Below are 27,924 nucleotides of genomic sequence, written 5' to 3' on the forward strand. Positions count from 1 at the left end.
GGATAACATTGTCTGTACTATTTACAGTACTGTTCTTTCTCCCTATAAATCACCCATGTTTAGACAGCACAGAAACTGTTCCTGTAGATCATGTCTCATGACTCATTGTGTGACCCTGAGCAAGTCACTTAACCTCTTTGTGCTCCGTCTTTCGGGTGAGACGTTGTTGGAAGTGACTCTGCATCTGATGCATAGTTCACACACCCTAGTCTCTGTAAGTCGCCTTGGATAAAGGCATCTGTAAAATAAACAAATAATAATGTTGTCCCTGGGATCAACCAAGTTTTATTTTCTGTACTTTTAGTGCTATTTATTACTACAGGTCTTTAAATATGCAGTCACTTGCATATACAAGTTTGTACACTTGCATGCACACATTTGCTAGTGCACACCAATTCAATACATTATTTATTATAATACTGTATCTGCCCTCACACTATCACTGCCAACAATTTTAAATTGCGTTTGGGAATACTTGTTAGTCATACATTATGTTTCTTAAAAGTGGTTCGGAGGGTGTCATAGGCACTTTAACTAATTCAAAAACTCAATCATAATTAAAAGAAATTCAGCAGTGCAATAGGGTTAAACATATCAAGCCATTGCATGCTAATATTTCCATTAACATTCAAAGGATGGTTGCTTAATCATTTATTTTTACTTACCAGAAAAGACCTATCAACACACACATGAAACAACACACCCAGATCAAGGTGTGACTAATGTTAGCTTATTTTTTTAGAAAAACTGAAATTAAATTGGTTCGAGAATGATACAATCAGTTTGGCTATTATATTTGTTCTTCAAATGCAGCATTTCTGTAGTTTGTGACACAACGTTCTGTTTGTGGCACACATTCTTTAGAAGGCCTGCAATATGTATGAAAAAGACCAACAAAGAAGCTGGCAGAACCATTATCAATCAGCAGCATTACAATACGATGGATTTGACAATATGAAAGATGAAAACGCATACCAATGTGATACCATTCTACCAATTACTGATCCAGTAGTTACACCGTTGTGCTCCCACTTGGCCTTTTATAATAACCATAACATAGCTAATATAGTGAAGATGCACTGTTGTGTCATGCAACTCATTATGATAATACAGAGATAAAAGAAAGTACTCATCTGGGGTACCTATCAATTGTGCAGTGGTGTGGAAATGGAACCCCAAGGCCCCCATATACATTTGCATTGGTCCTAACCCCACCACAGTATTTTTTGGTTTGAATCCAGAACTGTGTTTCCTCACAGCTATACAAAAACATGACTTAACATATTACTCCCTGCAGGTATTCACATTATAGCTCCAATTATGCAAAGGCCTAATTACCTGCTGTTTTGCACAGTGTTTTATTTCCTCAGAATGGTTTGCCCTGCAAAAAGATTTTGAATCAGATTTGGATGTATCCCATTAGATTTCTAATTTAAAATGGCTGCGGGCTGTAAACAAATGCATTCTATTAGAAAGTCTTATATAGGCAAAGGTTTTGTTTTTATTGATTTTAAGTGAATAATATCTACTTTTATAAAAAAAAAAAAAAAAACATTATTTAAAGCAGTGTTAAACAGAGATGGACGGATTTCCCTTAGAAAGGGCATTTATTTACATACTATTTATGAACAGGTGTACTATTTCTTTCAGAAAATTAGCCTGTGCACTTGTGTACATAGTCCTGTTATTAATGCATTAATAGACATGTAATTGCATTGTAATAAGTTGATAACTACCAATGGCTCCTGATCTTACATAGTAACTGCTACTGTGTAATTACATGGACATGGCCTTTTGAGCAACATTTTGTTACATGATGTGGTGACACCTTGGATAGGCAATGTTTGTGTAATTACATACGTATTACATCAGTAGTTACCATGACAGAAGAAGAATAATTTGTAGTTACCCAGTTATCGCCATGTTATTACATGGTTATATATGCCCTGTAATCTAAAGTGCTACCTTGTTTTGCTAGGTTTGTATGTTTTTCTTTGGTAATACAGTGTACATTGTGAAAAACCAAGACTTAATAGAGGAATTATTTACCTCTTATAAGACAACATGCTCACACACTTCTTTTATTTAAAGTTGGTAAAGTTTTCTAGACTTTATTTTCATACAAAAACTGAGCAGACAGTGTTTTGGAAACTGCCAAACTCAATACAGTTAGTATATAATTACACCCCGGGGAATTACGCGAATACGCGCCTGTGTAATTTTTATGCATAAAACGTATCACCACGCATAGGCGTGTAATATTAAATAATATTGCCATTAATTATTATTATTTGTTTATTTTGCAGACACCTTTATCCAAGGCGACTTACAGAGACTAGGGTGTGTGAACAATGCATCAGCTGCAGAGTCACTTACAACTACGTCTCACCCGAAAGACGGAGCACAAGGAGGTTAAGTGACTTGCTCAGGGTCACACAATGAGTCAGTGGCTAAGGTGGGATTTGAACCGGGGACCTTCTAGTTACAAGCCCATTTCTTAAACCACTGGACCACACAGCCTCCTCATTAACAAAGCAGGATGGAGAAAATGTTGGATCACACTGAGGATAAAGGGAACATTGATCGATTTTGCCAGATAATGTCACAGCAAAGGTCCCACGTTGCAAATATATGAGCAAAAGAGAGAGTAAAAGATGTTCTTTGCATTGCTTTGTACACTGTGAAGGTGGCACCCGATGCGATCCAGAGCGCTCTACCGCCAGGGGAAATTGACATTGACTTGTTTTGGTCATCGACAGCTGACCGTCTTCCTAATTTGAAAACATTTGCTTTCCGATATGCAGGAACACATACATCTGATGCTCAGCGCAGCAACTCACTGTATAATCTTGTCCTGTCCAATCGGAGGCATTTTCTTTCGGAAGACAAGCTGAAAGAGCTGGTGTTCCTTTATTTCAATCTTGAATTGTTTTCTACTTAGATTTTTCTTTTTTTACTTATGCTAGTATTTTGATATCCAGTATGAGAGAAGAACCCAATACAACTGCACAATACTTTTGTTACTTTGTACATACCTGTACAGAGATACCGCATAATTTTGCATATTTTTTTCTGTGCATAATTCCCTGGCCTGTATATAATGTAATGTTCCAAATGTGCAATAATTCTAGAAACAGGAAATTCAGTTTCCACCAGATGTTCTCAGCACAGATATGATACTGATAACTTCACTTTTAGACTTACACCTGTTTCACTACAGTATTTCTAATGAGTTCTCATTTAGACAGCATCCATCTATTTCTGTTCCTTGACTTACTAGGAGAACTGACCAATCACAAACGAAAAGAACAATAATTAATTGCCAGACTTGGCTAATCCTCAGAGAATTAACAGTCACACCATTTTTACCAAAAGAGCTTCCCTAAATTAACAAATTTTCTTTGACTCTTTTTTTATTACTACTTCTTTCTTCTCTGCCTTCATTCTTTGTTACCTTTTCTATGGAAACTCCTTTCCACCCAGGCCCAACTTTCACACCTTTTCACACTTCGACCCCCCTCCTGATCACCGTCCATTAACACACTACCCCTTCCTGACTGATGCACAAATACTAGCACAGTACTTTCATGAGAGAATTGCCAGCTCTGCTTTTCCCAGGTCTCACATATTTCTTACTACACTAGAGTACCATGCTTTGTAACTTCATGGCCCATTCATTCTCCTAGTACAACTGATTCCAATATGCACACATCAACCCTAGGCTAGATCGTTTTCACAAATATTGCTCTGGGTGTTTTATTGTACCCTTATTGTTAACTGTGTTTATTTTATTTCAATAATGTATTTTCTTTTTTAATGAAGTACATTCCTCTCTGCTCTCAGTTTCCATTATCCTCCTTGCCTATTCTTTTCTGTTTACTTCTTTATGTTCTCTTCTCTCTCTCTCTCTCTCTTTCTCTCTCTCTCTCGCTCTCTCTCTCTCTCTCTCTCGCTCTCTCGCTCTCTCTCTCACTTTAACTCTGAATGTGTCTCATGCAGCAGCATTTAGACAATTGCTACAGTATTTGCAGGATTAGGGTCAAGTGCATGGGGGAGTGTGAACAGGCTGGCTGTAGAGGTAACGTCAGGCCAGGAAATGCAACCAAAACAGAGTGGGAAGTGAATTGAATTGTGTCGTTGCGCCGGTTTGTTATAAATAAAAAGGTTGAACAAAACAAAAACACTTTGTAAAATAAAAATGCCACAGTAGCCAAAACAGACAAACAAAATGAACAGACACTAACAAACAGGGGACAAACAATCCACAAACAAGTACCGTGCTGGTCCTTCAGCACAAACTAGCAATTGCTATTATTATTTAATTCTTATTTCTCTTAACTCTCCCGTTCTTACGCCCTGAACACACAACCCAGAGTGAGTGACTCGTGAATCTATATATACAGTTGTGCCAGGATTCAATTGCTAATTAACTGATTGATTAAGACGTACCCTTTCCAGCTGCAGAATGTTCCACTGCTACACATTCTCCTGTTGATATATTTTATTTTTTACTCAATCAGCCTCAATATTTTTAATGTAGAGAATCTGTCATTCGTACACATTTTTGGTTAACTGACGTGCACGCTTGAAGAACTTACCACACACAGCATTGCTTCACTTACGCAAGATTCTTTTAGACAGGCAACAAAGAAAGAAGGACGTGAGTTTCAGGAAGCACTTGCTCACAGAGAAAAAAATTAAATACCATAATCCACTCACTGATAACACACTGACCCGACCCGACCTGACCCATGCCCGAACTATAACATAGAAACTACACCCGACCTGAACCCGACACTAATTGTCGGGTCCCATTGGGCTCGGGTCAGGTAGCAAGGCTCTATTTTGGATGACTGCTACTGCCAATTGCTTTAGTTTATATATATATATATATATATATATATATATATATATATATATATATATATATATATATATAGCACAATATCTAGTCTCCATTTTAGAACGGGAATATATTAAGTACAGCTCAGCTCAAAATGAATAAAGACCAATGGAATTTTTTTGAAGTAAATATTTGTTTTACACCACAAGCAATGAGGCAATGTTTTCCAGTATTTTATTGGCTGTTGCTGCAGGAAACTGAGAACATTCATGGAAACATTCTGACTGCCAAGTGTGTAATTACTGCATATTTACATAGTAGTTACTTAGTAAATACATGTGTACTTACACATAATTACAAAGTTATTATGCATAATTGCAATGTACTTAACATGTACATCTTTATGCAAGATGTAAGCACGCAATTGTACTGTATACATATGTAATATAGGCTAGATTAGCCAAAGTGTCTTTATATTAGGAAGGGCATTTCCAGTAGGGCCTCTGTAGTGTAGAATGTGACCCAGTCTCTGAAGATTTAGCCTCCCTAACCCACAGAAGAGCCTATGCAACTCCCCCTGTGGAATCTTCAGCAAAGACTTTAATGGGCTTCGCAAAGCCAGGACGTGAACCTGCTTTCCACTGACTACGCACACCGAGCAGTTGTGCCTTAAACAAATAAGCCACTTGCATCCCACTTTTTTTTTTGTAACCAACCCACTATTGCAATTCACCTTAATAGCTGTTATTGTTTTACTTTGGTAAGAATACCCTATTAAAACATCTCCTCATTATATTAAACATCATGTTACAGCAAGTATCCCTCTTGGTATACATTCTCTATGTTTTAATCAAGGAACAAGTCTAAGAATTCTGTGGAAAGATCTCTCCTCCCACTGACCTCACCTGCTCATGTTAATCTATGATCTTCAGATGAAGATGCAGTTGTTTTTCTTTAACTACATAACCCATGTACACTGCATGACCACTTCATTACAGCCTGTCTACCCAACTGGATTTGCCACCACCCCCTGGTCTGGGGCATGTTCGCCTGGTATACCCTGGGTTTATTATTCGGGAAGACTGCACAAAACCATAGTTTAAGCATTGTTGCAGATCAAAGTCAACCCAAATTTTATGCACTTGGACCCTGAAGACGATGGCTAAATTCAAGATGATAATGCACCCATCCACCATGCCAGAATTGTACACAAATGGTTCGAGAAGCATGAGGTGTCAGGCATCTTCTGTGGTCACCACAGACCCTGGATCTCAATCCAATTGAACAAGAACTACGTACTGGTAATCACGGATCTCTGCCTACCTCTCTGCACCAATTGCGTGAAATGTTAATGGCCCTCAAGACACCTGTCTCAGATTGTCTTCTGTCTAATTTCAATGGGCTTTAATGACCATCCAAAGGTTGATGATACTGTAGCACAAGTGTAGATAGTTGCAGTACCATGGTGGCATCTCTAATGCTACTGTATCAGTACCACTGTGCAATATTTGTTCCAAAATTTAATTTATATGAATATTTTCATTCATCATTTTAAACCAACCTTATAATATATAACATTGCACTATCCTACTGCCTCAAGTAATAACATGTATTTTTAAAATTGTAATCTTGTTGTAAACGGCAGTCCACCTAATGCTATTTTATATTAGTTCTAATACACTGAGGAGACTGTTATCTTTTCTTTTACAGTTTGGAAAAGAGAAACGTTAATAATACATAGTGGAGTATATTCAAGAGACATCAAAGGAGCTATAAGAAGTGACACATTAATCTTATCAAAATGAAACATTTTTTACATTACTACTGAAAGCAGGGTGAAACTGTGTGTACAATTCCGATCTGTGTATAGTTTGTATTTTGCTTGGAAAAGGCCTGATCAGTTGACACAAATAATGTGAGTACGACCATCAACTCACGTTTTGCATAATGTTTTTTTTCTCCAGTGAAAATGAGCCATGAAGGAGTAATAACTAAGGCTTTGAAAATGATTCCCTTACCACTCATTAGCTAACTGTATTCCACATTTTCACTTATCAGCGAAGCCCATTTATTCTACCGCAGGTCTGTATGTAAAAAATCTGCCAGAATGTTTTAAAAGGTATAAACTACCTGCGGTAAACTGAATAGCAACATTTAAACACTGAAGAAAAATAAATCCTTGTATATCAAAAATGTACACTACTTCGCATTTACTACTAAGCAGTATATAATACACACAGCATCTGCCCCTTTTACTTTCATCTAACATTCTGCAAATCTACAGATACTCTAAATACACAAGCTGTATTTATGTAATTTGATAAAGGACATTTAGACGTAACTTTTGCGGTTAACAAAATTAGAGTAAGTTATCATAACAATACAGTTAAAGAGAAAATTAAAATAACAGGTAGATGCCAGTTAAAATGCTCCAAAAAATGAGCACAATGGCACTTAATGAGTTTAACAAAACATGTTTTCATATTTTAATGCATCATTAGTTTACAGTGTTAAGCAAAATGTGAGTTTGGATACAATATTTTAATATAGTGTTTTGTTTTTTAATTCTAGTGTTTTGTTTTGTAAATTATTCCATGGACTTTCTATATAACCCTCTGCTTAAAAGGTGTTTGATATCTTCATAAGTTTGAAGGAAGTAGACATAGTGTTTTTTTCTCTCCCATTCACTTCCAATATAAGGATCCGCTGGGGTCTGGATTTATTGTTTGGCAAGACATAGAAGGTTTCCCTAAGTAGAAAATTAAAAACAAAGTCTGGAACAGACAAGAACAAAATGATAACGGGCTGTGGCAATGCGCCCCGCCCCTGTGTGCATTTGTGTGTTGTGTGTTGCGTGCGTGTGTAAATGTTGGTGTATAGATTGGTACACGGGATATAAACGGGTCTGTGTTTCACGTGTACTTAATGTAGATTTGTATTTAGGCACGAGGAGAGCACAAATCACTTCACGTGCTGGTTAAATGTAATATGCGAGCACGGGGTTGCACAGAATTAATTCACATGCTGGGATTCAAGTGAATAATTAATTAGTAATTGAATCCCAGCACAATAGTATATATAGACGCACATTTCTGTCAGTTGGGGTTAGGTGTTCGGTGAGTGGAGAACGGGAGAGAGAGAAGGAGTAAAGTAAATATAAAAGAACGTAAATATTAGTGTTATCTGCTCACCGTGTTTTGTTCGTCTGTCTGTGCACTGTCTAGTCCGTTTTGTTCGTCTGTTTATTTTGGCTACAAGTGCCGTGTCCTGTGTTTTTGTTGTTTCAAACCTTTTATTTTCTGTCTGTTATTAAATGCTAAGCGCGATCACGCGCTCAGCCTCACCAAAACCCCAAATCTCTGTCTATTTATTTCCTGCATCTGGTCTGACGCCACCCACTCCGGCCGTCTTTGTGACACGGGCTTATGAGGATGAGAGTGTACAGCTAATGAGAGGTAAGCTGTTTGTCAAGATTTGGGTAATGCCCCACTAATAAGGTAACTGACCAGTGCTTTAGTCTGTGTATCACTGTTGATTATTTATCTGTAAGGCCCAGGTTTCCTCCTTCTGTGTTGATTTTTTGTTTGAGGTTTTTCTGTTACCCATGACTGAGAATGCCTTATACGTCACCGCAGGCCTTGTGTCTTGTTCTTGTTCACACAATGCCTCCTATTATGTACATCCGGCATCTGCACTGCTGTACAGATAGGATCTGAATGACTGATGTTTCTGTTTCTGTCTATTTTAACAACATGCCGTCATCAGTGTAAAAACTTCTATGTTTGTGGGCTAATGCAGAGCTCTGAGTTTGATGGTCTGTATAATCTATGAAAAAAGGAATGTTGTTGTTGTGTTTGTGTTGTGTTCAATGTGTGTGTTACATGCGGAAGTACATTTGTAATAATTTGCGTGGGCTTCATGATAAACTTTTTTTTTTTTAATTTGGTAATCGGCAATTATTTTATTATTTTCTCCCAATTTGGCATATTCAATTATGTTTAGGCTCAGCACACTGCTACCACCCCCGCGCTGACTCGGGAGCTGCGAAGACGAACACACGCTGTCCTCCGAGGCGTGTGCCGTCAGCCGACCACTTTTTTTCACACTGCAGACTCACCATGCAGCCACCTCAGAGCTACAGCGTCGGAGGACAACACAGCTCTGGGCAGCTTACAGGCAAGCCCGCAGGTGCCTGGCCAGACTACAGGGGTCGCTGGTACGGGGTGAGCCGAGGACACCTTAGCCGACCTAATTGTTAGGGCTAGTTTTATAAGACAAAACCCAAATAATTGAATTAAGCAAATTATACTTATATGGCCAAAGGTATCTGAACGGGTCCCTTATGACAAAACATGATCCTCCTACCATTGAAGCAACCAGGAAATCATGCAGACACAGTATGGGGTAAGTTGAGAACAGCTCCTCAAGGGTATTATTCAATAAGTATGGTCCTTTCATAACCAAGCATAGCAAATAGTGCTGCATTCAAAAGAAAAAAGAAAAAAATATATTATTTATAAGCTGTTAGTTATTTAAGGGCAGTTTGTAAATATGTACTTTTCCATCTAGTTTTCTTTACTAAAAGAGCAAGTCACTCTATCTGACCTTATAAACAATCACCAGTTCCATGAAAGCTGAAGCATTCCAAGCATAATGATCTCTCACCTTGATAGTGGAATCAAAAGATCATAAATACATATCAATAGGAAAACAGGCACTAACAGAGAAATTGTAAATTACTTTTTCTTGTTAATTTTAATTACAAACTTGCACTTGAAATGATGTGCCTTTTAACTGTGACAGACAAGCAGGCAGAAATTCTCACCAACACGCCAGAAAAACAGATGTAAAATACATGGCAAAGGCTTCAAAATACCATTGCATTCAATTTTGCATTTACAAAACGTTTTCTCTTTTGACACTCAAAATGGATTTGAGCAATCATGCGTAGTGGGAAGTTAAATTGTCTTCAAATTAAATCAATGTAAAATTGAGACCTTTATGTGACTGCGTTTGTTTTGGTATGTGTGTGTGTGGGCAGGTATTACTGTCATTTGAGAAAATGTCCCCACAAAGATAGTAACTCCTGAAAAAACGACATTGTGGGGACATCCCCACTTTGAAAAACACCTTTTTAAGAACTAAATATGCCTTTAAAATAAAAAAATAAAAAAAAGTGCCAAAATATTAAGTTTGTTGTCGACTTTCACCCTGTGTGGAGTTTTGTCTGACTGGAGTTAGAAATAGTAAATAAAACTATAGTGAGAGTCAATGAGAAGTAAGCAAACGTGTGTGTTAACTGGCAATACACAGAGATGCGTATTGCTCAGTAAAACCACGGGGTTCAGTCCCGGAATAATAAATATTTAATACACACACAATACACAAACACGGTCACAAGTCCGTAGTGAGTGCTGTCGTGCTCGTGGTGCAAATACAATCAATCGTGAAACAAGTGCAGTGTTGTCTGGGTTTTGTGCTGGCCTGTAGCGACAGCTCCGTATCGTGTTAGTCTCTAATAACAAAAAACAAGTATATATTTAGACACGACAAAACAAACAAAACACTCTCGATTTACAATACGGTTCTCCTTCCGGTTTAGCATTAACCATAACAAAGGAACAGATCACCTTGCTACGTCCCCTTAAGTACCGTCAATCACGCCCCCTTGGTAAATGATTGCAACCACTCCTCCAATCTGCGGCTGCCACATCGCTTCCCTTCCGGGACTTGGTGTACCGTAGCTCCACCCCCTTTCTAGATAGCCAACTTCCACCTAACCCTGGGAACAAATTGTCTGGACATCCAGTCCATGGCACTCTGTTAACTTTACACAGCGCCCTCACAGGTTGTGAGGGAGATTTATCACAAAAGAATAATTCTGTCTCTGTCACATGTGGATATGAAAAAGATAATAATTGAATTATGTTTGCAGATATTTAAATATATACTATACATTCTTTACTCAATAAGGATTTCTGAAAGTCCTAGGTTTTTGAAGATATGGATGACAAATCTGGACACTATTAGAATATTTCAATAAGGCAGTATTCATAACAACTGTTTATACAAATTTCAATTATTCAGCTCTCCACAGAAATCAGATGCTAACAATCGCTAAGGGTTAATTGCTGTTGACTGGGCTAATTTACCATTTCAAGTGAAACAAGTGAATAAACAGCTTCTTGGATTTGTGATGACTGCTGCTTTTCTTAGACTGTGAACAGCAATCAACACAAATCTAAACGGCTATTTCGTCCCTTGTTTCATGTGGAATGGTAAATTAGCCCAGTCAAAACCAATGACCCTGACCTGTGGAGAGCTTATCGGAATAATCAGATAATCGGTTTGTGCAGCTCTACTCCACATACTCCAATATTCCAAACAAGTAGTGTAAGGTGAGAAAAAAAGGCTGCAATGCTTAACTGGGCCCACAGGGGTATTTTCTTAATTATAAGACTAGGAACAGCCATAACTAAAGTCAGACTGACAAAGGTGAGATTTCTCCCTTACGAGCAGCTGTAAAATATCAGGTAGGTGAAAGGGCTTTGTTGCAAGGAGGATTATCTCATAAATCAGTGCAACTGACAGAACCGTGAGCTGGAGAATTTACTGCATCATATACAACATTACTGTACAATACAGCAAGCCTGTGAGCCCAAAACAGAAGCTGTGAATTATCCTTACAGCAGGTCTTGTCACTCAATACTGAGGCAGATAATTGGACATTGACAAGGAAGCCTTAACCCTTTGTTGTATGCAGTACATAAATGTACAGGTTCTTGTAATGGCTTGGCATCTCAGCCCACTGAATTGAATGGAGAGACAAGGGCCGGATGTGAACCACTAACCTCGTAGTTCAAAGAAAGACAAACGCCTTAACTAAAGGACAAGCTCTTTAGTTATAAGGTAAGTACGTGTTGTATGCTGTTGTCAGTATTATTAACTCATCAGCCACAAGGAGAAGAGCCAATATATTCTGCTATCGCTTAAGCACAGCTTGTCCTTGAGCGTAAACATGAGTGTTCGTCAACTAAGCCATGATCGGGAAGGTGCAACATCTGTTTCGTCACTGCAACCACTCGCAATCCCCCAAGATTTGGAACTTTTTAGAGAGAATCACCTGACTGGAAAGCCAGCAAAAATCCTATAGCTTTTTCAGTGTGATCTGTTTCAATCACACGGGGTCAGGATTCGGCAATGACTTGGCATCTTTGCCCATTGAATTGAACAGAGAGGCTGGACAAGAACCACTGACCTCATCATTCAAAGCAAGCTCTCTAGAGGTAAGTATGTGTCTTATGCGGATGTCAGTGTTAATAACTCATCAGCTGTTAGAAGGAGGCTGTGTGGTCCAGTGGTTAATTACAAAGACTTGTAACCAGGAGGTCCCCGGTTCAAATCCCACCTCAGCCACTGACTCATTGTGTGACCCTGAGCAAGTCACTTAACCTCCTTGTGCTCTGTCTTTCGGGTGAGATGTAATTGTAAGTGACTCTGCAGTTGATGCGTAGTTCACACACCCTAGTCTCTGTAAGTCGCCTTGGATAAAGGCGTCTGCTAAATAAACAAATAATAAAGAAGTAGCTCCCTCCCATTCTCTCTATCACTTAATACAGTCATCTTTATTGCATTGCATGAAGTGCACAGAGTATGCAAAGATTTAATGGATACACATTAACTACAAACTACCCATACCAAGTTGCTCTTTAATTTGACCGTGATGTTAATGAAATCAGACCAATTAGATGAATTGGACAGAGTCCAACGTTTGTTGATCTACTCTATCAGATGAACTTGAGGCTGGGCTCTGACCCACCTCTGTATTTTGATCCAGCCCTGTCTCTGAAGACATTATCAATGTTCTAGCTCATTAGAGGCAAGAAGCAATAAATACCAAGTTGAATTTAATTTGGTACCAAATAAGTTGGGTCTCCAACTTGAATCTATAATCTGCCACTCAGTGGATAATGACACATAAATTACAGAAACAATGTTCTATAGCCATACGGCAAATAATGTAAGACACAGTCAGGTCTATTTTAAGGATCTAAAGAGTGGTGGATCTAAATATTGCCATTGAGGGGTCTGCAAGTGGTTTGATTGTTTTTTTTTTATCACATGCTTTATTTAAAGACTGTTTAGTGAAGAATTGTTTGCAGACATTCTCTAGGTTTAGAGATTGTTTAGACTTATCCTGATTGGTTCTTATTGCAATGATTCACATTTTCAAGTGCAGGAGTTGCTCTTTAATTCAAGTTGCCTGTGATATGTAACACAGGCTAGATTAACCCAAGTGTCTTTATGGAAGTTAAAAGCCAGCTGTATCTCATGATCACCTTGTTTGGATCCCATTTCCTTTAATGATGCTGGCATTTCATAACAGCACTTGCAGGTGCTTACTACTACAAAGAACGTTGGCTGATCTAGCCAATATTACTTGTCTATCGCATGCAGCTAGAACTGAGGAGGCACTTCTGAACTCTGGTGAAATCATCTTAGTACACACTATATTAAAATGTAAATATATATATATAATTGCAAAAGGAACCACTAAGAATGATTGCAGACATAAAATAAAAGGTATGGAGATAGTAAAAGTAAATATATTAAAATGCAATTTGAAGCTACCTAAACTTTAAAAATAAAAAATAAAAAAGTTTTGCACATGCACATTTAAACATTGCTTAGACTTTTGGGTCTATAATACTAAATGACATATGCTTGGTAGTGTACACAAGCAGTGCTGAATCTAGACTGTAGCATTTCATTATTTATTACAGTAGCTGATGGCAGTGAAGCTTTGGGTTTTAAAAGCTTTTTTTTTTTTACCTTTTCCCACGGAAGGTACATTACATTCCAAGTTTATTAAGGCAGTCTTTTGTAGATAGAGATGTGATTTTCTCTTGCTCTTGTGATAAATGCACCTTACGCGCAGTTCTAACTTGTCTTGGCAAAGCTATTCCTTAGGATGTCAAAGCAATTCCTCCGCGCATTTTTTTTTCAGTCATATCTACAAGTTTGACAACCTAATGTTTTTAGCTATCAGGCTCATGCAACACGGCAGCCATTAAAGTGACTGTAACTGACAAAATAATTCTGTACATTATCCATGCCGTGCACATGCATTCACTATCAACTGTGTAGTTTTGAAAGAAAACTACACCACTTGAAGGGGCTTCTTCCCTGTCAGTAAACAAGCAGCTGGTTTTCCTAATGATTGACATGCTTCACAGCCAATAAGATGCTTGACCACAAAGACAATGTTGAGGATCAAATGACCTCGGAAGTACTAGTGTGACAGATTTACTGGAAAGGCAAGCAAACTGAGAAATGTATTGTACCTAGTGTAGTACCAGTCATGTTTTAAAGTAAAAATATATGTTTGTGATATCATGTTTCTTCCAGAACTGGACATTAGAGACCCATACAGTATTTAGTGGGTGGAAGTGCACAGAAGATTTATGAAAGTATTTTGTTAGCTACAACCACTAAAACTAAAATGTATTTGTCAGGGAAAATCATCCTAAAAAGATATACTAACTATTTGCTTTTCAGGATGCCTTGGGGGAATTATGTGTAGAATCATGGCTGCTATATTATGTCATGGTAAACTAAACATGCTTTATTTTGTAGTTTCCATTTTATTTTTAATGGCCTTGATATACAGTAGGGCTATTTACCATGCAGCCACCCTTCAATACCAAAAAGATGTCAACTACCAGCAGATTTCTATTATATGAGAGTAGCTGTTATTTACTTCATGCTAATATTGGACTCAGCTTTCACCCTTATAAAATGAGCTAGCAGTGTTGGGGAGTGTGACGGGGTACACCCGCCCCTATGTTTATTTCTATTTTTGTATTAATATTATTATAATTTAAATGTTTTTTGTAATATTGTTGGTGTAGTTTTGGGTTGGCAGGGAAGCAAACAATTATCTTCCCTGCCAAAAATAACACGTGCAGAATGTAGCCATCTTCAAATTGGTTAATTGTTTGTCAATTTGAGGACGGCCACATGTATAAAAAGAGAAGCAGCTAAGCATTGCGTGAGGAAAAAGAGGAGAAAGAAAGTGAGAGCGGAGAAGAAGGAATTTACAATAACAACTGCTACTCATGCTGGATTTAGACCAGCACGATATTTGTTGGTTTATTGTGTTTCTTTATTTTGGCCACCGTGCCATTTTGTTTGTTTGTTCGGTTTGTTTTATTTATTTAATAAAGAAAGAGCGCATTTGCATCTCACCACGCGAAAAAAATAACATAAAATACAAATACAAATATAAATGAACATAGGGACGGGTATACCCTGTCACAAGCTCCTTGACTTGGCGGGCTTAAACCACATACGTGCCTACCTGATTTAATTTGCAAGTCTGCCAAGTGTAGTCATGGTGGTCATGTCATCCATGTATGCTCTAAGTGGTGCCAGCTGCATGCCAGAAGCCAGACGTTCTCCTACTCCCCATTTCGAGGCCCTGATAATGACTTTCATTGTCATGGTGATGGCCAGTGGAGAAATGGTGCAACCGGCCATGATTCTGACTTCAAGAAACTACCAAGTATTGACAATGTTAACCCAAGGGACTTTTTCGACCTGAAAAAAGAATCAAGGACCAGGGGTCACAAATGGAGATTAGATAAAGGGGCATTCAGAACAGAAAATAGGAGGCACTTTTTTACACAGAGAATTGTGAGGGTCTGGAACCAACTCCCCTATAATGTTGTTGAAGCTGACACCCTGGGATCCTTCAAGAAGCTGCTTGTTGAGATTCTGGGATCAATAAGCTCCTAACAACCAAACGAGCAAGATGGCCCGAATGGCCTCCTGTCGTTGGTAAACTTTCTTATGTTTTTATGTTCTAAGTAGTGGTAAACTTGGGAGTTGAAAAACAGAACTGCAAGTCCCTGAAGTAGTCTTTCACTAACCGTTATAGTGGGTACACTGAAGAACTCAAAGGAGCTTACGTGGCACTGACCCATATGCATTAGCTAAAACCAGGAATATTACATTGAGCTACTTCTCCTTTTTTGCAGACTGAATCTGTTGCCAGATAACACTGATATGCTCCAGGCATCCCGGAAAGCCTGGGATACCAGCTTGCTGCTTCTTTTTATAGAGCTTTCGTAGACGCTTTGCACAATTTCGTAAACTTACGTTTTAGATAATTTTGCAAAAGACTGAGGGCCTCTTTTTGACTTTCTTCAGCCTTCCTCTACTACTTCCTCAGTTGCCTCTGTTCTCTAACCAGGTGTTCAATCTCCAGCTGCCATCTAGACTTGAATCATAGTTATTCACTGCTTTCTTCTACTCCAAACCTCTCGCACCCATACGCAGACATGGTATTCTCAAACTTATCCTGCTTCCTTTGTACTGTTGCACTTAACTTCTCCAATAAGAAGCAGAGATCCATGTCAGCTCTGTGCTAAGCCATTTTCTCAGAGGCTCTTGGTGACTTAACCCTTGGTTTAAGGAGGCTTGGTGGTCCAGTGGTTAAAGAAAGGGGCTTGTTACCAGGAGGGTCCCAGTTCAACCCCAGCTCAGCCACTGTCCTTCGGATGAGACGTAAAACTGAGGTCCTATTGTTAGTGGCCCTGCAACAGCAGCAGTTGTTGATGCATAGTTCACCCCCCTAGTCTCTGTAGGTCACTTTGGATAAAAGCGTCTACTAAATGACTAAATAATAATAATAATAAAGGTTGCTTTCTCTCCTAGGCTGGTTCATCTGACTAGGCTCACCAGGATCATTGGTTTTATCACTAGCTATACTCCGATTGGAACTACTCTTGTCTATAACATGGGTGCTGATATCCTGTGGACTGTGGTGTGCATCCTGATGCTGGATTTCACTAATCTGACTCGACCGGCTTCGTAAGAAATACTAATCAATGCAAGGGCCCCACCCCTTCTCCCTCAAGCATCTCTTTCTCCCTTGATGATTCTTCAGACCCCTGACCATTGTCACCATGGTCCAGCCACAGATGCAAACATGGAGTGCCACATCTTGTCCCAGGGCTCTCGGTGCAGATCTTGAGCTGCACAATTGAACTACTGTAGTATTAATACAGGCCATTATTATAACATAATCAAGTTATAGGGTCATTCCAGCTCAATCAATTCATTATTTTTGTTGTAGGAAAATCCTTGAAATAAGCTTAACAATTAGACAAATGGGCATTTGCCATTTCTGTCAATAACACTGACTCACTCACAGGAACACTGGCTGTTCCACCCTGATCATGTTTCCACTAGAATGAGGTGCATACAGGCCATTCTCAGGGCAGGCTGAGTGAGGACACAGGGCTTAAAACAGGAAAAGACATGACTTATCAAAATCATCAAATTCTTATGAAAACTTGGGGCAGAAAAAATGTATCTCATGGCGTAATTAGAATAATATTCTTTTTTTTAAAATGCATGTCATCTATGTTACTGTTTTTAACAAGAAGAAGAAGAAGAAGAAGAAGAAGAAGAAGAAGAAGAAGAAGAAGAAAAGCAAATACCTGCTCAGGGCATTCCAATTGAAATAAATAAATAAATAATACAACATTTGAAAATATATGTAGTCAGTTAAAAATGAATAGATACGGATACGTATTCAGTCGCTATCTGCAGCATACCTGTTCAAGGGAAATATTACTTACACTGAAACCGTTTTTACAATCCCAAGTATAAAGTGTATCAATTCACAAGCACTTTCCTGCATCATTTAAAAAAAATCATTCAAGGCAATACCTCGAAAGTGTGTTGTAACAACAACAACAACAACAACAACAATAATAATAATAATAATAATAATAATAATAATAATAATAATAATAATACTGTACAAATATAATAAAATAAAAATAAAACGTCAATGACGTTTATTTTATTTGAACTAAACTGCATTTATACATTCCTGACTCAAAATGAATTCCTTTAAAGCAAATAATGCACAAGAGCTAGTCCGATTCGGCAGGTTCGGAGAGGCAACGTAAACAACAGAAACACAACTAAACACCTGAACAGCCTCACCTCCCCGTTCTCAACATTCACACCAAAAATAAAGCGACAATAATAGGTTAATAAGAAATACTGTATGTGGACTATCCGTTGCTGATATGCTCCTGTTCAAAATGTACCTTTAATATGGAACGCAAAACAAAAAAACAAACAAACAAACAAACAAAAACTTTATAGACCCAGAATTACCGTCCTTGTACTAACGTCATAGCTGGTAATTTGTTTGGTATGTGCTGGCTGGCGTGTATTTATTTCAATCTTGAGAACAAAAAATCCCCCTTTAAATCTATTGGCTGTGGACTCCTCGCCTTCATCCAATGCTTTAGTAATGAGGCTGCAGTTCTATTTGGAGTTAGCAGCTAAAGACAGGAGCTTCACTCTCACAGCAGTTCGACTCTGGAAATATGAACAGAGCTGATCACAACTGCACATTTTCATAAAATAAAACCAAGAAAACTAAGCATGGAACACAAAATTCAGATTCTCCTAGCCTGTCTCGTCTCCCAGGTAAGTAAAAAACAAAACAAAAAAACAATCTAATTATTTCTGCTCGCCTTAGTATTTTAGCCTCATGTACTATACGCTTTTATAAATTTAATTTGGACACAACACAGGTAGTGTAGCCTACGCTAGTGTTGCAGTAGCGCATACTGTACAGATTAATTTTCCAGATACAATGAGACTTGCATGTCAAATATCTGTTTTAAAAAGGGACATAGAAACCATTTAGTACTATATGTGTACCGTGTAGGCGATACTTGGCATGTATAAATTATGCTGCAGATGTTGTATTTGTAATGGCATTGAATATTGTGGTTGGCGGTTTTTGTGTAAGTTCCTGCAAATATAGTAGCCTATGTACCTATAAATAGGGAAACAATAACGTATTGGGGACCTTTCCCGCAATTCATGATTTACTGGTGTTTCAAATTACATTATGTTAATTTTTCAAGTTTAGCCTAGCAGACTGGTTAATTTTGTAGTCGAAATGTGTGGGGATTGATAGGAAACTTTTTTTTTTCTTTTTTTTTTGTAATTCATGCTTCACACAGTTAGAAAAATAAACCGTAAACTGTCGTTTTGATAAGTCTGTTTCTATTCCTGGAAATCTGGATGAGCCCAATTTTAAATGTGAAACAGAGCCCTTTGCAAACGGGCACGACGAACACCTGCTGCTGTCAATGTACATCTTATATTTAACTTCTAGTTTGGGCTGGCTGAGATAGCGTTATTCATGCTTTTTTGAACTGACGTCTTACAGTTACATTCTATTCTAGATGGAACAAGGCCGCCGTTTACAGTTTACTGGTACTTATAAAACGCACCGAGGTTTTGAAAAACCGAGGCTGGAAACATGGATACAACAGGTGTCGTGTTTTAATGCTATGAATTGATTTATTAAACTAATACCAAAACACGCGTTCCATATTAAAGATACTTCTCAGTTGACTTAACGTCTCCTAATTGAAGACATCGCAATTCCAGAAATTGTGTGAGCAGGTGTAGAATGCAAGGGCATTTACCAAAATTGTTGGTTCAATGTGCTGGGCGCCTGGAGATGTACTAGCTGACATTATAATATTTTATTGTCTGTGGCAAGACACATTCAGCGGGTGTAGTGGTCAAAGAAAAAAAAATGTAACAAAACAAAAACTTAATAAAAAAAACTCATATTAACCATTTTCCATTGAAACAGGAGACGTGCATTTGCTAAGTGTTTGAAAAGAATACAATATTGTTAAGTTAAAATCAATATGAATTTTAGGGAATATAATAGCTTTTACTAACAGCTGCAAGGCAATACATACTTTAGCGCTAGAATATTTCGCGCAAACGCTTTTTTTTAACGACATGCACAGGCATTTAAAGAGCTAAATCAAGCCAAAGCATTAGGTATATCCGCGTTCATCTGTCAATCAGCGGTGTCTATGCAACCGAGCGCGTATTGTAGAATGTAACGTGTGTCATCGGATACAGTGATACCGTTTTATGAACATGATTGAATATGAGTTGATGATGTTTAGAATTACATGTCCTATTGATGATAAATCAAATCCACAGGAAGCTGGAAATCATGAAAGCAGAACACTCTTACTTCTTTTAATATATATACATTTTTTCCTGTTAAATAGTTTTTTGTGCATGCTTTTTTTCCCAAGATTGTTTGCCTATCTATCTATCTATCTATCTATCTATCTATCTATCTATCTATCTATCTATCTATCTATCTATCTATCTATATAATCTCCAACCCTGCAACCATGTAATAACCAGAAGGAGTCCCAGCCAATCAGAAGGCTGTCGGCATTAGTGGGGTTTCTTTCATTATATTTAGGGCTTCTGTTTTTCAGGTTTTATTAATTGTAGTTTTATGTAAATCGTTTTGTTTTTTTTCGAGGCTTTTGTTTTTTATATAATCTATGAAATTTGTGTTTTCGGTTACTTTCCAAAATGCTTGAGCATTTTTGTGTGTGTGTGTGTGTGTGTGTGTGTGTGTGTGTGTGTGTGTGTGTCAAAATATGTATAGTAAGTCGACAGTACTTGCGCACTTAAGTTGTACCTTCTTTCCATTGCTGTCTTCCACAACAAAATCCCTATGGTCATAGGCACATTCTTCTGGGGTTTTTGTGTGTACGCATTTTTGTACATTTCGCCACAATTCTGTTTTAAATCCTCTGTATCTTAACTGTAATACAGCTTTAAGTCCCACTAACATGCCTCCATCCTGATTGTAATCTCGTTTTAAATCTCACAAGCGGAGTCTCCAATAGAAATGTAGGAATGTGCTGTCACTCGGTAGTTGGGGCAGATTTAAAGTACTCAGAACGAATCAATGATAGATACAAGTCAGGAAGGCGGGACATTGCCCAGCAGTATTGGGAAATGTATTTATTATTATTTTTGTAGGAGGTTTTATTTTTTTTAATGGGAAAAGGGTAAAGTCAACGTAAATAGATTAACCATTTCCACAGTTTTTCCGGTGTTTATTGGCTATCCACGATTACATTTTTTTTGTATCAGGGGTGTTTTATCAGGTTTTATCAGAAGCCCTAATTATATTCCAGTCAAGGACCACATTCAAACCATGGCCTTGATCATTGCATTGATTCAGCCAGGTCTTCAATTGAACCTACAGTACGTGCTGAATTCAGTCTCATTCTCTAAATCTGCATTGACCTGCTTTGAGCTTGTCTGGAGAATCCTAAGTGCCAGGACTGAACAGCCTTCCTCACTTCATTAAAATCATGTGCACTTGCTAGACCCACCTACTCTAGATATGTATAGATAGAGAGACTAGGTGGGGCTAAAAAGGTTACGTTGTCACTTTTTGAATGGAATGAAGAAACTCCCAGCACTTAGGATTTCCCAGACAAGCTCAAAATAAATTCCCTTAGAATGATTGCTCACACCATTAAATAGTAAGCGAAAAAACAAAAAAAGGAATTCAAATAACATGTGAAGCTACTTATTCAATGTTTGCCTTCTAAGTGTGTCTGGGATCTGGCTTATACGCTATCAGCACGACCTAAATGCACAATTGCATGTATCTGAACTACATGATTGCCATTCACTTCATTCACATCACATTTTCAGGCAGTGTGAAAGTATTTTTTAGAGTTCCTGCATGTTAACAGTTGGGAATAATGTCCAGTTCTGTACCTACCGGGAAGCCTGGGACTGCTCATTTTCTGCTGTTTTATAAAGTTTTCAACTCTGAGTACAAGTTAATTGTGCACTTGTTATGGAACAGTAGAAAGACAGCCCACATAAAGAATTCAAACGATCAATGCAGATGGGTGTCTGGTGGTCTGACCCTGTCAGAACTGGAAAGGTTATCTTATAAAATGATTGCTCCCTCTAGTATCAGATGACCCGGCTTCAAACCTCATACATTTTTGATCACAATACAACTTTCATTTACACAATGTATGGCCTTGCGCCACACAGCTGAAATCCCTGTTGGAAATGTGTTTAGTCGTATATCCTCAGGGAACCTGTAAAGAAGTGGATAGTTGGAAACTTTACGGATAGCCTAGTTCTGTAGCTTTAAATACCCATGTATCTTATTTATTTATTTACGTCCACTAATAAAAGATATAACACCACCATGTTTTCTTAAGCAGAAAAAAACCCACAATGGACAGATTTATTAGAGCAAATTGTCTGTCCCCTTTCCTTTTTATGATGTTTGCAATCGTTCTGAGTGCTCCTTATTGCAATCACTCAGACAGAACCAAAGATAGATCAGCCAGAGTGTTGTTGTAGATGTAAGGGGCAGTGCCATCTAGTACACAGCTGTGTCAGATCAGCCAGTGCCTTTTATAAAAGTAAGAGCCACTGGTATCTTTTCACTAGATGGCACTGGCTCTCAGCCTTAGCATAGCACTCCCTAAGGTACATTGGTCATCTGTAGAAGGTTACAAATGTTAAGCCAAGCAGCTATTCTTAGCTAGCAGGTGCAGAGGCGATATAGAAGAAAAAATAGATTCCCAGTAGATAAAAAGCATGTTTAAAGTATTTATAAAGGGTTATGTTTGTGGTTATAAAGGTTTCAAACCTTTATAAAGTTTATTATGAATTCTAGTGTCAACAACAGCAACAACACTAAAACGCATGGAGTCATTTTAGATTCCTTTCAGAAGTCTTTGCTTCTGGCAGTTTTCTTGTACAGTATTATCCAATAACTTCTCCATGGGAATCACAGTAATCTTATGAAGACACTCAGGCAATACAAATGCACTGCTTCCAATCCTGGCGTGTAAGCAAGGGACAACTACAGACAGCATCAAGTGTATGAAGAGACTTCCGTGGGCTTAATGCAGACTTTAGTTATATGTGCTTTCCTTGTTTTTTAAAAAAAACGTCAGTTAATTTCCGCTTCAAACGAATCAGTCATTCGGCTCACCAACAGGCTGCTGTTGCTAGACTATCGGTTAACTTATTTGTGTACCATTTTATCTCTGGGTTTATGTAATGGAGAATACAACCATAAATACTGAGGTTAAGCATCTATGTTTGCATGACGAATAAATACCATGTTTAGACTACAAGACATTCATTGTTTTTTTTTTTGTTGTTGTTTTTTTTTTTTTTTAACCATATGGTTAGAACTGGGAATCCATTTAAAAATAGAATTTACAGTATTGAAAATCATGATTATGGTTTCAAGTCCTTGTAAACATAGTGATATTGAGACATCTTTTTGACAGAAGAGATTTGAGTGGGTGGAGAAGAGATGTTTTGAGGTGTTTTTATACAAAAGGATCTGGTCATTGAGGATAAACCATTCCAAGACCTGTAGCTTGATCAAAGCTGCTTGCAGGAAGGGATGGTGGTGGCAGGACTTGGCTGGGTTTCTGTCATGCAGTTCACAGTGACTGCTGGTGTCTTCATCATTGACATCTAAAGCAGAAGCATCTGGAATGGACAGTGTTGGGGTTAGATGGAGAACTCCATTTAAAATAGGACTACTCCATATTCAAGTTTTCCTTAAGCCAGGGGAAATATACTAATATACTATATATTCTTTACTATTTCAATGGTTTTAATAATAGGGTCATTCCATGTCAACTCAACCAGAGCTTCCCACCCCAAAACATCATAAATGCATGTTTTTCATGTTTGTACATTTATTAAACTGTGAAGGACACAGATTACCAAATCAGTTATTTTACCACAAGTCCTTGGAATTCTCATCTGTAAGCCCACCAAAGTTCAGTTTGTTAACTCGTGTCCCACAAGGGGTTTCAGCCCTTCAAAGATGGGGCCATTTTCGATACTTTCATCCTGAAGACTTTTTGTGGGGTCATTAAATCAGACAGTAAAGTAGGTAGACAGTAGCAGAGCTGCATACAGAAAGTCAATTAAATTATGAGCACACCTAAGCAATTTGAAAGTGATCTCTCTTCTACTTTAGAAGGAACATGCACTTAAAAATCTCCCAGGAATTTGACAATTGGACAATTTTTCAATTTTATGGCACCCAGCAACACAGAAATACCAAAGCAGTGGTACTTATTTAGCATGATTTCTACAGAACACCTCCCTGGCTATCTGTACAGAAGCAATCACAGGGCTACTGACATTCTAAATATCATTTTTAGATCTCAAAATCATCCAAAATGAGACAGTTTTTCAATTATGACTTGAAATGCAAATCTCAGCAAATCTTCATCATTGAGCTTAAATATTTGGCCTGGTTTCATACCTGACCTCTATTTTCCACTGCACAAAATATAAGCAAAATCAAAATCCTAAAGCAGGGATTTTCCTGGATTTTGGTTGATTTGACACAGAATGACCCAGTAACCTTTACCTGGTAATATAAAACCCTTGCCACGTGGGGGCAATACAGACAAAACCCAATTATAAAGTATAAAACAGAAAGGAAACAGTTTAAAATCAAGAACATTCCAGGTTTCAGTAGACAATTGGGATACCTGCAGAGACGACGGAGGTTAATTGTTACAAAAACTCCCCGAGAAATTGCATATTTTAAATGGCTAAAAGGGTAAGATTTGTTTTTGTATTCGCATCTCATTTCTGTGACTAAAAAAATTAATAAAATTTGGTTTGTGTTTATTTTGAACAGAAAGGAAAGATAGTTATGGTCAGTGCTGGAGCATGGTATCCACAAGTGATAGAATACAACAGACTTTCTTCTTTATGGATTAATTGAGTCATGTACTGTTGCAACTGGCTTGCCTTTTGTGAAAGTCTACATTATAGCATTTCATTGCGATCTTCAAATTGATAAACCGGGGCTTAATACTGTGTCAGCCATAAAGCTGTTCTGTAAAATGAGATTTTTTTTTTTTCCACTGACGACTCCTCTGATGTCTCACGATTGCAATCTCCACAAGAACCTCTACCTTTAACCCAGAACTTCTTAATTGTGTGAAGTTGTATTGCATTTCCATTCCGAAGATAGCATCGGGAGCAAGGGAAAGAGGCATCTCTCTTTAGCCATTTCTTTTCTTGGCAGTGGATATCAATAATACTCCATGACTCTGAATATAGACTTTGGGTGGTGGGTGGTATGCTTTGGAGTCTAAAGCTCTAGTGTTTTATGCAGATGACAGAGGCTTCATGCATTTTCCATGGTGAATTGCTCATTGTGCCTCATCAGTCATATCTTAAACAAGATTTGGTGAATTGAAATCACAGTGCTCATTTGAAAATCTATTTTATTTAGAAAAATGCCAGTTTAGCAAATATAACTATTGCATTCATGCAAGACTCTTCAAATATTCTACATATAATTTTTTTCCGTTTGGAATGTTACTTGTAGTTGTTTGGGAGGTTAGTTATTGGCAATAACATGGCTATAGCTGTGCTGATTTCTGACTTTCTCATTTTCATAGTAACGCTATCCTATGCTCTTTAGCTTAACCCTGTTTCAAAGGTTCTTCCACATAAAAGGCCTGAGTTAGGAACCCACTCTATGCTATTTCCAGCAGTGCTGCAGGTCTATTTTCATGGTGTTATTACCAATTTAGAGCAGGCACTCCTATAGGAATGCATTATTATTTCCAGTGTGTTTTGGCATGCTGGGTTTCAGTTTTAACGGCTGGCACTATTTCTATTTCTGGATGTCATTTTTCATTATAGGGGGACCTTTGCAATCATCTGATAGTAACTTGCATTAGGCGGTGTCAAAGCCTGGAATATGGATTCAATCAAAGGGCTTGCTTTGAAGTTGACAGGCGCAGTTCCGTTAATGGCCTCATAGATGGCGGTGTCACGCTAGCAGTTTGAATTGATACTTGCAGGCGAAGAGACTGTGCATTGAACCGTGTGTGTGCGTGTGTGTGTAATAGTGTGCGAAGCTGAGCTTTGGTGCAGCTTTACTAATGGGACAATGTCATGTTATAAATTACATCTGGATGCATTTTGTGATATAAATGGGATAACATTGCTGATGTGGAAAGCGTTTCCAGTCCCAATATATACTTTCGATTTCTTTCTTGAAGTCCTTTGTAATAAGACAAAAATGACACAGACTCTGGTTTAAATCTTTAAGTGACAAATGATATTGGTTTTGCACTCGGTCATAAGCTGTTAGGAAAAAGCCAGGCAGGCTGATCCTGTCAAAGCTTAGACATTCAGTATCATAGGGAGGATCTGCATGCAGTCTCAGGGCTTGAAACTGGCATCAGCCCGGCACCCAGGTCTGGGTTTCAGAACTTCTCTTTTTTTTGGTACAGTACATCATTGAAATGACCAGGAGCCAGGAGTTTGAACTGATCATATCTCTCATCACAGCATGAACCAGTCACGCCCGAGTCAGTATGTATATTAAGGAGTTGCTCTTGCAGCTGGAAGGGAGGACCAGTTTATTTAAAATGTGCTTTTAGCGGGGGTTTTATAGTAAATGCATTCACTATGTGTCGAAGAAATAAAAAGGTATGTTTTTGACCTTGCTGCATCGTCATAGTTACTTCCCCTGCTCTTCTGATTCAAATTCTAGTGGTGAAACAGGAAAATAAGTTGCCACCCTTGTTTTAATGGTAATACACAGTTACAGGAGTATGTCTGTTTCTGCTACTCAGCAACTTTGCAGGAAAAATGTTGTCCTAAGACCCCCCCTGCTCCTGTGGCTCAGGGGACCCTTGCCCTCCATTTTGTTTTGTCTTTGGATCTGTGAGCTCACTAAACCAACAAAAAGAAAAATCATGTTCAAGAGATATGACATGGCTGAGACTAGATTAACGTCTTCAACTTTCTAATCCCTAGTTGAGTATGCTGTTTAAAAATAAGGAGAGTTGTGAGATAAAAAAGGCTACGTCAAGATCACAAAATTAATTCTTAGGATTTCTACAAAACAAATCCTGCAATATTTTATCTTGTGATCTCTACATAAACAATATTAAATGGCAATACGCAAGATAAATGATCTTGTAATGGAAATATCCAAATCCATGTGTTCAGTCTTCCACTGTAAAACTCAGAGTTTAATACGACATAAAGTTATTGGACAGTTAGATTCTGATGAGTCAGGTGCAAGTGGTCAGGCAATTTACCCATTGGTCTAGTTAGTTAATAATAAAACCTTCCGGGCAGTCTGTCTCTTTATGACTTTTGAAACATTGACCATTGGCCATTTTACCCCCTATTTAATTTGTTTGACCGGTGGTGGCCAACCTTGGTTCTGGAGAGCCACAGGGTCTTCTGGTTTTCGTTTCCACCCAAGTTCTCAATTACTTAATTGAACCAATTATTTTCTTAATTGACCAACCCCTGTATTAGAGGCTATAATGTTTCTAAGTCATCACCTATTGGTCTCCTGGTGTGCTGATCCCAGAACATGAAAATGGAATGTTCATCCCATTGAATACATCCTGATTAAATACAAAAATGTAGAGTTTTTTGTTTTGTTTAGTTGCATGAAATGATAGGCTTTGACACACTGGAAGGATTAGAGGTTGAGGTGCTCATAAGAAGTCGAGAGTGGTCTTTTTCATGTTCTCTAAGGAGAAAATTAGATGTGTGGGCACTTCAACACGCTTATCAGCTATTATCTGTATGTGTCATAGTGAGAGTTGAATAGTCTATCTGTGTGTCTAGGCATGGCAATGGAGATCCTACCACCAGAGGGCACACTTTCACACTGAACAATTTTTTCTTTTTTTGCTACACTAGTTTGGTTCAGCATCCCTTAACCCGTTGCGGTCCTATGTCGGACCAGGTCCGTCAGACACAGGTCCCTAGTCATTTTTTCTCCAGAAAAAGCAGAGAAAAGCTTTCAATGGCCGAGAGAGGCTGATATAATCAGAGACAAGCCGAAAAAAAAAACGGAGGTGGATCTGAGCACAACACATAGTCCCTTCACCACAGACATAACACAGACATAAACAAACAAGATAGCTTCCTCCGCATCCAGCGCTCAAAGAAAATCACGGACATTTGCCAAGCTTTTTGAGATGTTATAGGAATAAAATAATTACTTGGATAGCATTATTGAGGAGTTTGGTGATAAATCGAGTGATCAGGAGATGATTTATCAGTATGCACTACTATGAAGAGATATGTGATAAATACAGCGAACAAGGAGTGGGGCAGGGCTGGAGATG

General features: G+C 38.1%; 1 protein-coding gene across 1 annotated transcript in view; it reads left to right on the forward strand.

Annotated features, from left to right (window-relative positions):
- Window positions 1-18,179: 18,179 nt before the first annotated feature.
- The window catches only part of LOC117425955 (cadherin-13), a 339,797-nt gene continuing 330,052 nt past the window's right edge, over window positions 18,180-27,924 (forward strand). The window contains exon 1 of the mRNA XM_034043295.3: window positions 18,180-18,358. Coding sequence (XP_033899186.2) covers window positions 18,314-18,358 — 45 coding nt within the window. The 5' untranslated portion in view covers window positions 18,180-18,313. The remainder of the gene's footprint in view (window positions 18,359-27,924) is intronic.

Source organism: Acipenser ruthenus, chromosome 20, assembly GCF_902713425.1.
Source record: "Acipenser ruthenus chromosome 20, fAciRut3.2 maternal haplotype, whole genome shotgun sequence".
NCBI classification, from domain to species: Eukaryota; Metazoa; Chordata; class Actinopteri; order Acipenseriformes; family Acipenseridae; genus Acipenser; species Acipenser ruthenus.